This window comes from Poecilia reticulata, linkage group LG23, assembly GCF_000633615.1.
Source record: "Poecilia reticulata strain Guanapo linkage group LG23, Guppy_female_1.0+MT, whole genome shotgun sequence".
NCBI classification, from domain to species: domain Eukaryota; kingdom Metazoa; phylum Chordata; class Actinopteri; order Cyprinodontiformes; family Poeciliidae; genus Poecilia; species Poecilia reticulata.
The window spans coordinates 15,417,662-15,430,254 of record NC_024353.1 but is presented as its reverse complement, the minus strand read 5'-3'; the positions used below and the strand labels follow the sequence as shown (position 1 = coordinate 15,430,254).

The window sequence follows — 12,593 nt, the reverse complement described above, 5'->3', positions numbered from 1 at the left end:
ATAAAATGCTCTCATGGAACATTAAAATGTCAACACAGTAACTCAACGGTAAAGCAGCGCACCCATTCACAGTAGATCATTTTAAATTCCACACCACTGATTTAAGTATACAGGCACTATTCAGAACAAGCATTCTTCAAAAGTGACACCTAGACCTCAAAGACGTGACAAGAGTATTTTCACCAAAATTCCCTACATTTCTCCACATGTAAACCCTAGATGAGTCTTTATCCTGAGGAGAGGTCTCCAAAATTGATTGCCCTGAGCTTCTCCTGTCCAGCTCAAGCTCTGAGGATTTCTACAGGAACTGTCATTTGCAATGCAAAAGAGCAGTTTTCTACACTGAGTTACTGCATCAGGCAATGGTCCAACTCTTTGTCTTCCATAGGGTGTGTGTACCTTACCCTTACCCTGACACTACCCTAACCGTAAGGCACAATATGAAAGTAGCAATCATCCAATTTACAACAAACTTTGAGATGCCTGTAAATACGTGACAAAGAAAATTCCAGCCTTTCCCTCACTAAGTGTAGATGAAGTCCAAGTTGCCAATAGTGTGTATGTATGTATGTGTGAATCAATTGTTGAATGTGACTTGCATTACTTTGAGTGGTTGGAGTACATAACACAATGCAATTGATTGTCTACTGTTGCTGTATGCCAACAGCTTTAGGTTTTTTTATTTTACTTGTGTGACTTCAACATGTGGCATGAGACAATTTTTTATGTGTCCCCTTTGCAGTCATGACAAAACAGCACTCCATGATGCTACTTTTTAATAAAAATAGATCAAGGCAAAACAACAAAAAACACTAAGCACCCCCATATCGTTTAAGGGTTGCTTCTTTTTATTTCTACAGCAAATGATCCGTTTGCTGTATTCTTTGGTTGATGCAACAATCTGGTGATGGATCTAAATTAAATCCCAATAAAAGTAACAATAAATGGGGATTTACTGCTCAGTCAGATAAGCAATACATGAACTCCCTGTTTGCCGAAAAGTGGAACGATAATTTTCTCGGATGAACGTCACCTCCTTTCAGTTTAATATCCTGATCTCATTCAGATGCAAATTTCAGTCATTTTTATCCTTTTGGGCAGGTTTTAGATACGTCAAACACATGAAAGGCAATCCTAGTCTGTTTTCAGCAGCAAGGTTTATGGAGGTGATGCACAGACCTACAAAGCACACCCAATTCCTACTTGAGTAATGATATTTTCTGACTAGAAAATCAAAGTGTGGAGAGTCATTCTACAAGTTTAAATTTTTCAACTCTGCTCCGCTTTATCTGCCTCGTCAGTTTCTGGCTCTGGACGTCTAGGCGTTCGGTTCCCTAACTCCTTAACTCTGTTACTGTTTGCTACTTGTTACACCATATAATGCTGCAAACACTTCAAAATTATCAGTCCTAAAAGGTTCTGTCCCAGATACTGCATGTAGGCTAAAGACCCTGGTTGAAATGATGCAAAAATGATTGATAATCCCCATGAAATTACTAAAAACCAGAGTTAAATGAGGATTTGGCAGACATTGTCTTCATGGTTCATTACAGTCAGTGATGGCTTTTCATACCACGTGTTATCCCAGAGACACAGGTTAGCAAGAGTCCAGAATGCGACGGTTTGTTTAGGGACCATCTACAAATTCTAGTAGGTCGAAACCAAAAACGTCTAGGTGACCCAAACACCGAGAATCTGTACTGAATTTGGAAACTACTCCAGACTAATAATGTTCCTCAGATTTCATGAGATTTTTATTGGTGGCATGGAAAGATGTAGGTCCAAAATGGTGGTTTGAATTGACAAATTGTCAAGTTAACATGGTGCGTCAAAAGCAGCACTTTTACGCCTACAAATCTCTAAAGTGAATGAATTTGAAGCAATTCTGCTAAGAAGACTGGGCCAAAAATTCTTCCACAAAGATGTAAAAGACTCACTTCAAGATATCATAAATGCTCAATGGCAGTTGTTCTGGGAAGCGGTGGCACAACCAGCCATTAGTTTGAGGAGGCAATTACTTTTTTTAGGGCCAGGTTCGCTTGAACAATTTTTTTCTCCTGATAATGAATCTGCGTTGTATTTACTCAGGGTATCTTTGTATGATGGTAAAATCGGTTGGATGATCTATACCGGAGCAAAGAAAATAAAAGAAGAAATATGCAAGGGAACAGAAATGGGTTATAAATCCATTCTGTTTTTTAAAAAAAGACGAAAACAAAAACTAACAGCCTGCCCATTTTTTCCCAGTGCTCTATTCTGTATCCCTACATGCACGTGTCTGGTGTGTGCGCTTTGACGTGACTGCCATCATCTTTGCACAAGATCACGGGATCGTCTCTCTCACTGTCTCTAGCATTGCAGAAATCCTCCCATCTGTCACTCCTAATCAGCAGAGAGCAGCCTGCATGTTCACAGGGTCTTACAGTGGGATGACATAGGCCCACACACACACACTCATAAATGAGCACACATACTCACAGATTACATTCATGCTGACACAGTAAGTCATAGAGCAGAATCCTGCTCCCCTCTGGCTATTACTCATTATAGCAACATCTGGAAACACGAAAAAGCCATTAGAACATTTACAATCTGCACAAAACTTCCTTATTTATGATATAATTCATTACTTGTTTTTATAGTATAAATATCATGACGTGAATTATGTAAATTCAAGCTTTGCAAAATCGTAATGCAATATTGCTACGCAGGCTGGGTCAGCATAAAAAGTGGATTTCAATCTACTCATCAGTCCATCCATTTGTCCATCCAGCAGTCACTGAGCGAGAGGCGGTATCTACAACTTGCATAGATCCTCAGTAATGTGGGAATATCCACTATAATTTTATAGAAATCTTACATATTTTCAAACGAGGAGGGAGTGGAAATGACAAAGAAACTAGGAGAGTTAATAACAGGTGAGTGGATGCAGCTGGGGTAAGGGGGAGATAGAGGTAAATGAGGAAGTGATTAACAGCTGGGAAGGGGAGGATAACGGTGGGATGAGGTGAAAAACAAAAAACGAAAAGAGAGAATTAAAAGGGGGAAAGAAACCTAAACTTAACAGTAAACCAAAAGATACACTAACCAAAAGAAACAAATCTAAATCACAATGAGACTAAACAGACACAAGGGATAAACTAAAGAAATAACCAATAAATGATCGAAATATAGACATCAATGAAACACCAAGTCCAAACACTAATAGATCATAACCCAGTTTTAAAACGCCCATACTTTCTTTGACATCTTGTCATAAATACTTCCAACCGCAAGAACGGTGGAGGAGGTCATTATTACCATTTTTAAAACCATACCTGGTATTCCTTGATAGCCCTAGCTGTCCCATCTGCTTTACAGAGTAAAAATAAATACAAGGGTCCACATGATAATGTTTGGTCTTTGTTTCCCTTTCAATCAGGTATGTCCTGCGTCCCTGTCCTGCCACCTCGTCGGGGGTCCTTCTACGTGGAGAGTGGAACAGGCATGTCGGTGGGCAGTGTGCTGGCCTTCTGGTGCAGGGAGGGATACCAGCTGGTCGGCAGCGACAAAATCTCCTGCCATGTCAGAAGCGGCAAAGCACAGTGGAGCAACTACCTACCTGTCTGCGAAGGTGCATAGATCCCTCTTTGAATGTGTTTATGTATACTGCATTATTAATGATCACCGTCATTATCTTATGGCTCAGCCTTGAAGTCAGTCCAGTCCAGAGGGACAACAAATGATCAGAAGTGTTAATATAAGCATGCTTTGTCTTATAACAGCGATCCCCAGACCGGAGGACCGAGGACTGAGAGTGGCCGTGTTGGCTTCAGTTGTGAGTGGCATCGTCATTTTCGCCATGTCCTTGTCCTTCCTCGTCTGCTGCCTGCAGGAGCGATCTAGCCGGGACCGTGCCAAGAAAGACGGCCGGAGCAGGTGGGCTTGGGCATTTGGCTGAGAGACATGTTGGTTTGTTCTCTAGTTAGCTGAAAGACCTTTGTCTTTGTCAGACACAGAGAGAAGAGATCAGGCCGCCGCAGTGATTGCTGGCTGGAGACGGAAGAGGGAGAGTGGGAAGCCTTCCCTCCACCCAAGATTTTCCACCTGTCCCAAAGGATGAACCCCCGTCTGGCACCCGACAGTCCCCTTTACCTGACAGGAGGCCTCAATGGATACGAGAACAGAGGATACCAACGGTAAACCACCATAACAAACCAAATCAAAATGATTGTAAAGTTTACATAAAATAATACCCAAACTCAAGATTTTCTGCACCTGAACAGTGTATGATAAACTACTTTGTCATACACTACCTTGTTGTCACACGTTTGGCAATAACTAGCTTAGGTCTTTATTTTAGGAAGGAGACAATATGCTAAAATATTAGATTCTACTCCTTGACTGCTAATGGTCAAATCTCATTGGCATTTTATGATTTGTTCACTTGTTGTTGACTTGATGTAGTGCTATTCAAGTACAAGCCATTTACCATTTGAGTATTGGAACCTTAGACACTTTGAACTCAAACATTGCATTGGCTTGCATTGACTAAGAGTGTTCTTCTCGTTGTTCTGTGTTCTGTTCAGGAGTCAGGAGAGTCTGCTGAAGACCTCTCTGCCTGGACTCTACCGGTCTGAGTCCCAGCTGTACCCACATGTCGTCCTCCAGAGGGTTCCTACTCCTACTGCACCCTCTGCTCCTTCCGCTCCATCAGCTCCTCTATACCTCCACCTTCCCCCGTCTTCTTCGGCAGGCTCCTCCCCAGCCCACACCATTACCCAAAGCCAGCCACGGATTATGGCGCAGTACCCCACGCCAACGTATCCGCCCAACCCCAACACAGCTGTGCCTACTTACCCCCACCCAACACCAGCTCCTATTTACCCCAACCCTAACCCACCACCGCAGAGGCCGTGGCAGTAGCTTTGTCTTCTGTTGTCCTGCTCTACAGGGTGTTTTAGCTGGCCATGCAGAAGAAGAGCAAAGAAAGAAAAGGCCCGAGTCACATTCTGAAGAAGTCCTTTTAGGTTTTCTTATTCCCTTCTTCACTCTGTTGAAAATGCCCTGCTCCAAAGCAAACAACAAAGTGCTCCTTGTTACTGCATGCTTGAAGCACTTTTCCTACCGCCAGCACTTTACCAGTGAACAGTTGAGTTTTTTTAGTCCTACCTGAAATGTTGGTGAAACAGAAGGTCATCAGCGACATCTCTGCTTTCTTACAAGGAACTCTATCAAGCCAGTAAACAAAGGACCTTGGCATGGGGTTGTAATTTGTGCACTAACCTCATTTGTAAGAGAAACCTGCCATAGTAGGTGTGTTTAGGCAGCTCTAAGCCATTTAATGTATTTTCTATCATTAACTGCTTTTAAGGAAGATCCCTATCGACTGATAGGAAGATTCCTATCGGCTGATTTCAGGTGTTGCTGATCTAATTAAGTTTTAACTAAGTGAAATGATGCTTATGTATTGACTAGAGCTGTGAGTAAGTTAATGAATGCAGGTCTTCTTAATATTCTTGTACTTTCTGGACCTATGACTACAACCGGCACTGTGACTGAAATGCTGCTGTTGTTCCAGCCACTAAACAAATGTATTTTGCACTATTTGTATGGATTTCAAAATGTAGAGAGATCTTCTCAGCTGATCTTCAACACCAAAACAGTTCTGTTAATGTTTTCTCTGTGTGTTATCTTACAAAAGTCAGCACTTGCTTGACTGACTAGACATTGTGACATTCCCCAACAGGGGGACAGTGATTCGCTTAGAAATAGAGCTTTCTTTGAGTCCTACAGCACCAGAATTCAAAGAGTAACGTATATGTTGAAGATGATCATTTTTAAGATAATCTCTGGTTTTATATAATAAAGGTGGTGTAAAAGAATGCAAATCTATTGATCCATTGTAAACTCTGTTGAGTTTGTGTATAAAGTCTAGCAGTATAGATACAGTCCCTTGCAAAAGTAAACATACAGTTTCTCTTTCATCCTTCCACATTTTGGGTGGCAATGAAGTACAACTTCACAACTGTAATACTTTTGGGGTATCTACTAGCTTTTTGTCTGTCCTTCTGTGCACAAATGCTCAAGCTCAATAAGAATTGGGAAGCAAACATAGGATTTAGGTTGGGACTCGACTGATCTAACAAATAAAAGTGCTTTGATCTAAACTGTTCTGTTGTATTTCTGGATGTATGTTCAGGATCATTGTACTGCTGGATGGTGAGCAAGTCTTTTGCAGCCTCTAAGAGGTTTTCTTCCATGATTGCTCTTATAAACTTATCCTCCGTCCATCTTCCTTTGACTGTTAAAGTTGCATGAATCTGGAGACGGTTTGTTCAGGATGTTGTGCGATATTAAACCCCTTCTCCATTGTCAACTTTTGGTCTAGCCGGTTAATGTCTGGTTTGGGTCAAGCCACATACCTGTTGGCTATGTGTTTCTCACTTATATTGGGCAGGAATGTGGGAATGTGAGCGGGCATTAGCTCTGGTCAATATGTCGATAATATCATTTTGTCTTTCTTTATATTTGTTTGTTACGGTTTGCCCTGAACCACTGACACTGTAAGCGCTCTTCCGCAAGTACCGCCTATGCCTATCCAGTGACGTAGAACTATGGGCCAATCAACAAATGCAGTCTGCTGCCAAACGAGTCGCTTGCTTTCAATACCTGGCATGACCCGGCTAATCCAGGGTAGAATCCGTTCAGAATCCAACCCTGACACGAATCTGTCTGGAACTGACTGGGGAAGAACCAGTTAAAGCCACGCCCATGGAGAGGAGGTTTTATCAATCTGACCAGAGTAACTTCGTCCATGTTTCCTGTGTCCCCTACAAGAGTTGTGGCAATAACTTCCTTCTTGTCATTCCTCCATAAAAGTCTGTTTGTGGTGTACAGCTGAACTGTGGATGTCTGCAACTCTTCCAGATTTTACCACAGGCCTTTCATTAATCATGCTTCTCTGCTTAATATTTCCTATGGCAACACATTTCTGCCAAAAACTCTGAGGAGCGTATTAATTCATTAATAACTGTTTTACCACTTGGTGTGCTGCATTCACGGGTCTGTGAATAAGTGGAAATGTCCATGGTCAGAGCATTCTCTGTTGATTAATAAATGATGCTCTGTTGTGCTTCCTTATGACACGCCTCAGGGTTTTTGGCATGAATGTGATGCCATATTCTTCTTACCTGGCCAGTAATTTTATTTGCAATTACTAAAAAGCTAAATTTGGCACAAGTTGACTTAATTAATTAGATAACTTATTAAGGCGATTTGTTCCTTTAAATTTCATAATTGGTGTCAGAGTAGAGACTAGATGCAAAAGACAAAATTTTCTTTGTAAAAATTTAGCAAAGTCTTGTCTTCTTTTTCTTCCCCTTTGTAGTTATACCCTACGTTGTTTTTGATTTTCACATGAATTCTCAATGAAACATATTAAGGTTTGTGTTTATACCATGATAAAATGTGGAAAAGTTCAAGGGGTTAAATACGTTTGCAAAGCACTGTAGATAAACTCCATAACCTTAAGCTTTGTTTTGTCCTATTAATACATGTAGATGCATTTAAGTTTTATTTGCAGCATTGAAAAGTTTTTTCTCTTCTTTTTATTATGTTGGTAACTCTTGAAACACAAACAAACCTGCTGCTTTCAGTTTCGAACCGCTTGAGCTGGATAGTCTTTCATTAAGTCTTAAAAGTGAAATGCTGTGTAAGATAAACAGACATAAATAAAACCATGTTTTGTTTTATTTCAAATTATTATGTTCACCTTGTTTTTATTTCTGACAGTAGCAAACAATGCGGTTGGTCAGGCAATGGTTATAGCATCAAATATAAGTTGCTCTTCAAAGTAATACCAAGTTCTACAACACGGCTCTACGAGAAAAAGTATACACTCTCAAAATCTAACGACTAACTATGCCACCTTTGGTTGCAAAAATTTCTGTCAAACAATGTGGAGAAACATTTGATCCTGTCCTGTTTACATTCAGCCACATTTTCAAGCATGAACAGCCTGTTTAACGTCAACCCACAGCAATGTTATTCAAGCTTAATATGGTTATTTTCAGGATCGGAAAGCTGCAACTGAAAGCCAACTTCAGCTAAATATAATACAGTATCGCATATCTACGTTTATACTTGGTGTCACGTTGGATTACAGTCAATTCTGTCAAAAGAACACGTCAAAGCTTCCAACTCTGACTCCTTCCAGATATTTTTTCACAACCATTCTCTAAAGAAAAAAAATCCAATAAAGTGAATGACCAGCCAGGCATGCTAGTGTATAGCCTCTCCAAAGCTAATGGAAAGCAGAGGAAGTAGCCAGTCCAGTGGGTGACCAGCCTCTGCATGTTAGTCACTAGCTTCTCCAATGCTAAACCAAGTGAGCAGTTGCTTTCTCATTTGTCAGCTCTGGTTTCTCTGCTTAACAATTAAATTGTGTCCCAAATGCTGCGTCATTTTTATTGATTTGCCATTCCTACGCTACAGTCTTTTACAGTTCATCCATATTTACACCGACATGACCCTCAGACACGGCTTTCCTTTAGTACACACAACCCACTATGTGCCATGCATCAGAAAATACAAGGTTATGATTCTAACATAATGCCTGTCCATCCTTTCAAGCGACCCTATCTGCTTTTAGACATCCTGTGACTTTGCTTTGGTCTCCTTGTAGAGCAATGGAATTGTTGTTTCCTGAAAGTTGGAGTCAAAGCAGCTCTTTTCGTAGTCATTTCCTCATCACGACACAGGTTGCTGGTTGTATTTCTTCTTCAGGCATACTGCGCCACTTCAAAGTCTAAGAAATTCTCAAAAGTTATCACCGAAAATGAAGAGTTTAGAAATATAATTCATAAACATTATTCAGTTTCCGTTTGGGATCAATAAAGTATTTCTGAATATCCATACATCTAAAATCAGATTCTACCCCCAATCCCAATCAGTCCAGACCAAATCTGCTGTTCCTCCTGCTCAAACAGGAGCGCTTCATTCCAGGAGTCATAACTTCACTTTCAAAATTCAAAATGTTTTGCTTATAAAACTGTAAATTTGACCTGTGTGAAATTTAAGTAACATCATTCCATTAGAACTGATTGCACTATTGCTTAGTTTTGATTGCCACATGGCAAAAAAAAAATCAACAGCATCGCTACTTTATTGCTTTGCTATTTATCTTTTATTAAAATAACTTGCATTTAAGTGCCATTTTCTGAATGTGTGTGGATGTTTCATCTTTAGACAGACAAAACAAGAAGATGATTTTTGCATTTGGGGTGGGAAAAAAAAATCAACAGTGAACACCTGCTCATTTGTTTTGTGTCTGCTTGATTCTATTGTGTTTGCATGATGCAAAGGTTGACAGTTTTGCAGGAGTGAAAACCGGCTGTTTAAAGATTGAGAAACATTCGAGAGGTAAGAGATCCTGTATCATTTTTTTTCATTCACTTGCAAACAGAATAAAGAATTGCAGTATGAAAATCTGATTAAACTACAAGTGATCAGTTGGCTGGTTATGTGTAATTTAAAGCCAATTTTTTTTTCATGCGTGTACTTTAAAAGCATTTTAAGCTAGCAAATTAAACGCTACTACTTAAACATAAGCTTCATGCTAAATTAATGTTGCAAAATTTTACAACAGAATGTTTTCAGGTAATTTTGGTTTACAAGGTTTTGTCAAAACACTCCGTGATCTTTATCCTGGCAATGCAAAGTGTCCCAAAGATTGAAGTGCACCAGACATCCGGTGAAAAGTCTGAAAATATCCTCGAAACTCAGCGGGGAGGCTCAGCATGAGCACCGACACATTTCTGCTTCCAAAAATATTTCTGCTAAATATTCTGTGCTGCGGTGGTTCCCAACCTGCCAGCACCTCGCATTTCTGATGCTACTGCCAAAGATCAATAGACTTTCAATACAAAGAGGCAGTCAAGTCCAGAGTCGAACATGCGGGGAATCATAATGCATATAATGAATAATCACATTTTTAAGAAATATTAGCACATTATGAAAATTAATGTAAAATTAATGTAAATCAAAGTACTTACTATCGACTACTGCCAAATGAGCGAGAAGTGACTGTCCTGAGAGGGAAGGGATTATTCGACGTAATTACAAAATTTACGGGAAATTACTAATACGGGAGAACGATGGGGCAGAGGAGTAAAATACGGTAGTTTCCCTTCCAAAACGGGAGACTTGACAGTCTGAATTGCAAAAATGAAAAATAAAGTACAAAAAAAAAATGGAGCAAAACCAGCCCTTTGTTGCATGAATTGCCTCCTAACAAGCAATGGCTTCAACAAATTGGCGCCTTAACAGCCTCAACAGCTACACGACAAACTGCAATAAAATGGTACATAAAACGGCAGTAGCACCTCTAAAAGAGGACAAACAAAAAGAGACGACGGCAGAAACATCATTACTTTAGCTTCATACATGGAAAATAATACATTTCAGACATTAATTACCAAAAATCTTGACTCGTTAGCCATGTAGCCATCAACTTCGTGTTAGCCAACCACTCCTGGTTCAAAAATGTCCTTCTCTTCTGTCTTTTCCCAGTCAGAGCAAGTACACCTCACTGGTCCTGCTCAGTCAGAGTGGCCACAGCATATTCCAGACATAAGCAAGAGGTTTTTTCAATTTCATGTATTACACCTAGCTATATCACAACAGCATATGCTGACAAAAAAACAAGAACTACATCCTGCAGGTGAAATAAAAGCAAAACAGGATTTTCAAAATATATTTTACATGTAGGCTACTCTTTTTTCACTTGGTTACATATTGGTAATTGTGGATTGTTCATTTCTGTGTCCGGAGAAATGCTTAAACTTGTTGTGTAGCCTTAGTCTACTTTGAAGACTAAGACGCAGGGGGAGACGCACCCTAATTGTCAAAATTTTTACTTGACTTTGTAGGTTGGTCAGAGCTTCTAGGAACTAATTCATAACTTCCTGTTTCCCTAAGATGGAAATATGATGTGAGACAAGTCATTTGTCAAAGTGTAGCCTGGGATCCATCCATCCATTTTCTTGCACCCTTGTCCCTCAGTAGGGTCAGGAGGGGAGCTGGTGCCCATCTCCAGCTAATGTTTCGGGCGAGAGGCAGGGGTCACCCTGGACAGGTTGCCAGTCTGTTGCAGGGCAACACAGAGACACACAGGACACACAACCATGCACACACACTCACACCTAGGGGCAATTTTAGAGAGGCCAATTAACCTGACAGTCATGTTTTTGGACTGTGGGAGGAAACCCGGAGAAAACCCACCATGCACAGGGAGAAGATGCAAACTCCATGCAGAAAGACAGGGGCCGGGAATCGAACCCAGAACCTTCTTGCTGCAAGTCAATAGCTCTACCAACTGCGCCACTGTGCAGCCCTAGCCTGGGATCCACTTGGAATAATTTTGTGTGGCCCAATATCATAATTCAGCATGATAATCTGTTAAATGGGAAACATACCTGCAGTCTTTATAGGAAGAGACGGGTTATAAAAAGGATTTTACAAAAAATATTCACTTGTAGAATATGCAAATACTTAAAGGCTTTTTGCACATCCTTACAATGGGTTACAACAGTTGTTGAATGTAAGTATTTGTACTGATCTGAGCTTAAGGTTGATTCATATTTAATAGAAGTGTTTTTTTGGGGGGTTTTTTTGTTCCTGTTTACCCTGGCATTGCCTGAATATACTTTCAGCCTCCCAAAGGTTCTTATAAACCCATAACACTCTTGCCATCCACTTTTTCAGTGTCTAGCATTTCACCATATGGAATTAAGATAACAAAAGACATCTTCAGTATGTTCAACCTGATTGGCTGTCCACTGCTGTTAGCCTGTATGTGCATTGAGCGCTATGTGGCGGTGGTCAGTCCGGTGCTGTACCTGAGGCTGAGGAGACGGGAGTATCGCATGGCTGTTCCTGGAGCGGCATGGACGCTCACCTTGACTTTTTGTTTGGCCATTGGTAAGTGCTTGGGTAGGGCAGAAAAACTCTAGCGGTCCCATTTACCAGAGCAGGCAAAACGCCTTGTTAGCAAGTCTCTCAAAGCAAGAATGCAGGAGCTAGATGCATTTTGGGATCTCAGATTTTGTCTAAAAATCTTTTCCCCCATAAGTCTTGTTAACTTTGCTTTCTTGCATTGCTCAGGTTTGATGCAAGATATGGTTAGGATGATGGTGCCTGTGTCTATCATCATATCCTGTCTCTTCCTGATAATGCTTGCCTCCCTCTGGGGTGTGGTCCGGTCACAATGGCTGAAAAGTTCTGCCCAAAACCAAGCCCACGGTGTGTCCTCCTCAAAGAGACGGGCAACAAGTAACTTGCTGGCTGTGATGGTGCTGGCTTCAGTGATGTCTTTCCTCCCAGTCCTTGTGATGTTTCCTGTTGTCCTTTATGAGTATTACCAGCATTCAACAATGAACAATGTGATGTGTACTCGATTTTAATTATCAAGACTATTCCCTAAGTTTGGTCTCATCGTCGGCCCTCCGTTCTATCTGTGCAAGGCAAGATGAATAAATGTCCTTTTATAGGAAGCAATGCTTCTACAAAGGACAACGAGATGAATAAAGGCAACTGCGCCACAATCAATTAAT

At 40.7% G+C, this 12,593-nt stretch overlaps 1 protein-coding gene across 3 annotated transcripts in view; it reads left to right on the top strand.

Moving 5' to 3' along the window:
- LOC103459659 (sushi domain-containing protein 3) overlaps positions 1-7,743 on the top strand; it is a 28,880-nt gene extending 21,137 nt beyond the window's left edge. For 2 of the 3 annotated variants that reach the window (XM_017302813.1, XM_008401418.2), the window contains exons 3-6: positions 3,422-3,613; positions 3,765-3,918; positions 3,993-4,178; positions 4,569-7,743. In XM_017302813.1, the coding sequence (XP_017158302.1) occupies positions 3,422-3,613; positions 3,765-3,918; positions 3,993-4,178; positions 4,569-4,905 (869 nt within the window). In that variant the 3' untranslated portion in view covers positions 4,906-7,743. The remainder of the gene's footprint in view (positions 1-3,421; positions 3,614-3,764; positions 3,919-3,992; positions 4,179-4,568) is intronic. The other variant, XM_008401420.2, reaches the window with a different exon arrangement.
- The last annotated feature ends 4,850 nt before the right edge of the window (positions 7,744-12,593 follow it).